Source organism: Pteropus vampyrus, unplaced genomic scaffold (genome assembly GCF_000151845.1).
Source record: "Pteropus vampyrus isolate Shadow unplaced genomic scaffold, Pvam_2.0 Scaffold356, whole genome shotgun sequence".
Taxonomy (NCBI): Eukaryota; Metazoa; Chordata; class Mammalia; order Chiroptera; family Pteropodidae; genus Pteropus; species Pteropus vampyrus.
The window spans coordinates 307,457-309,034 of NW_011889137.1; the positions used below are offsets into that span (position 1 = coordinate 307,457).

The 1,578-nt window shown below is 62.4% G+C and overlaps 1 protein-coding gene across 1 annotated transcript in view; it reads right to left on the minus strand.

The window, feature by feature from the left end:
- CPNE7 (copine 7) overlaps positions 1-1,166 on the minus strand; it is a 20,792-nt gene extending 19,626 nt beyond the window's left edge. Inside the window, 2 exon segments of the mRNA XM_011379153.1 lie at positions 819-877; positions 1,070-1,166. Coding sequence (XP_011377455.1) covers positions 819-877; positions 1,070-1,166 — 156 coding nt within the window.
- Positions 1,167-1,578: the final 412 nt, after the last annotated feature.

Sequence of the window (1,578 nt, forward strand, 5' to 3'; positions counted from 1 at the left end):
GAGCCCCTGGCCAGCGAGGCGAGGGGCAGGCCACACGCAGCCGTGGGGACCAGCGGGTGCCCCTTCTTTCCCTTCCCTCACCCGGCCTCTGTGCCAGCCCCTCTCGGAAGCTGGCCCAGGCTCAGACGGCTTCAGAGACCAGCTTCCCTCTGTAAGGCAGCCTGTAGCCGCTCTGGCCCTTGCAGCCTCTACCTTTCCTGGCCCAGCTTTCCAGGCTGGGGGGCCGGGGCCTGAGCCCACCAGCATGCAGTGAGCTGTGGGGGTGCCTCCAGGCTTGCAGAGGCCCCATGTCCTTGCAGAGCCAGCTCCCCAGGATACCTGTCTACCTGCACGCTGGCTGGGACCCCTCGGCCCCTGAGGGGCGGCATGGGTGAGCGCCCAGCTGCACAACGGCATGCACAGGGGCTCCTGGCAAGGCTCGGGGGCTCTCTGTCCTGGTTCCTTGGCCCACCAGGCCTTTGGGAACTTCCCCGAAGACTGACCCTGAGGCCCCCCTCCAGGCTCCCAGGCTCCTCACCGGCACCAAGGACAGCTCTAGCCCTACCACTGACCGGCAGCGAGGAGCCTCTTAATCCTCCCAACGCCCATTTCACAGACGAGGAAATGGGGCATCAGTAACTTGCCCATGGCTGCCCACATCACATAGGGGTGCAGGGTTTAAGCCTGCCCCCCAGGTCAACTTGCACCACAGTCAGTCAGTAACAGGTGACATTCCTGCGAGGGGAGAGTTCAGAGTTCGAGACATAGAGTCTCCAAGGCCCAGAGTTTAAAGGGCCCAGTGAGGTCTTCGGCCACAGCCTCACGGCGACAGGCCCCACCTGGCCTCCACGAGGTGCCCCTGGGCCTCTGCCTGGGAGCACAGCAGCTCCAGATGGCACTACAGGGGACACAGCAGAGGACAAGGTGGACTCACGGAGGCCCTGGTCTTCGGTGCCTGGCTATAGGGCTGTGCGGTTTCCAGCGCCGGGACAGAAACCCTGCCGAGGCCGCTTTCTCCCACGCGTTTCTCCCACGCGCACCTGTTTGTGCCGACTTTTAAAAAGTTGCCCCCAGCCCTCAGAGCCCTTACCACACGTGGGTGTCAGGCGCCAGCTCGGGGGGTCGACCGGTCGCATCTCACAGCTGAGTGTCCGGGCTCGCAGTCGGCGCTGGCTGGACGAGGGCATCGTGCTTCCTGTTTGTTTTGTAACCTGTTTTTCTCATCCTTAACAGTGCTGTACGGTCTTCTTCCACACCAAAGACTGAGTGTCGTCACCCCCAAAACACACGGTGAGACCTTAACCCCCAGCGTGACAGTGTTGGTAGGAAGTGGCGCCTTTGGGAGGTGATGAGGTCAGGGGGCGGAGACTGTGGTGTCTGTGACCTTCCACACCTAGGGCAGGGGCCAGGGACCTACAGCCTCTGGGGCCAAACCTGGCAGCTGCCTGTTTTGTGAATAAAGTTTTATTGGAACACTGCCACATCGGCCCATGCAAACACTCTGCAGGACACAGGGCTGAGTGACGGCCGTGGGGACGGTGTGGCCCAGGAAGCCGGAAATACTTACTGCCTGGTCCCTTCGGAAAAGGTCTGCCGTTT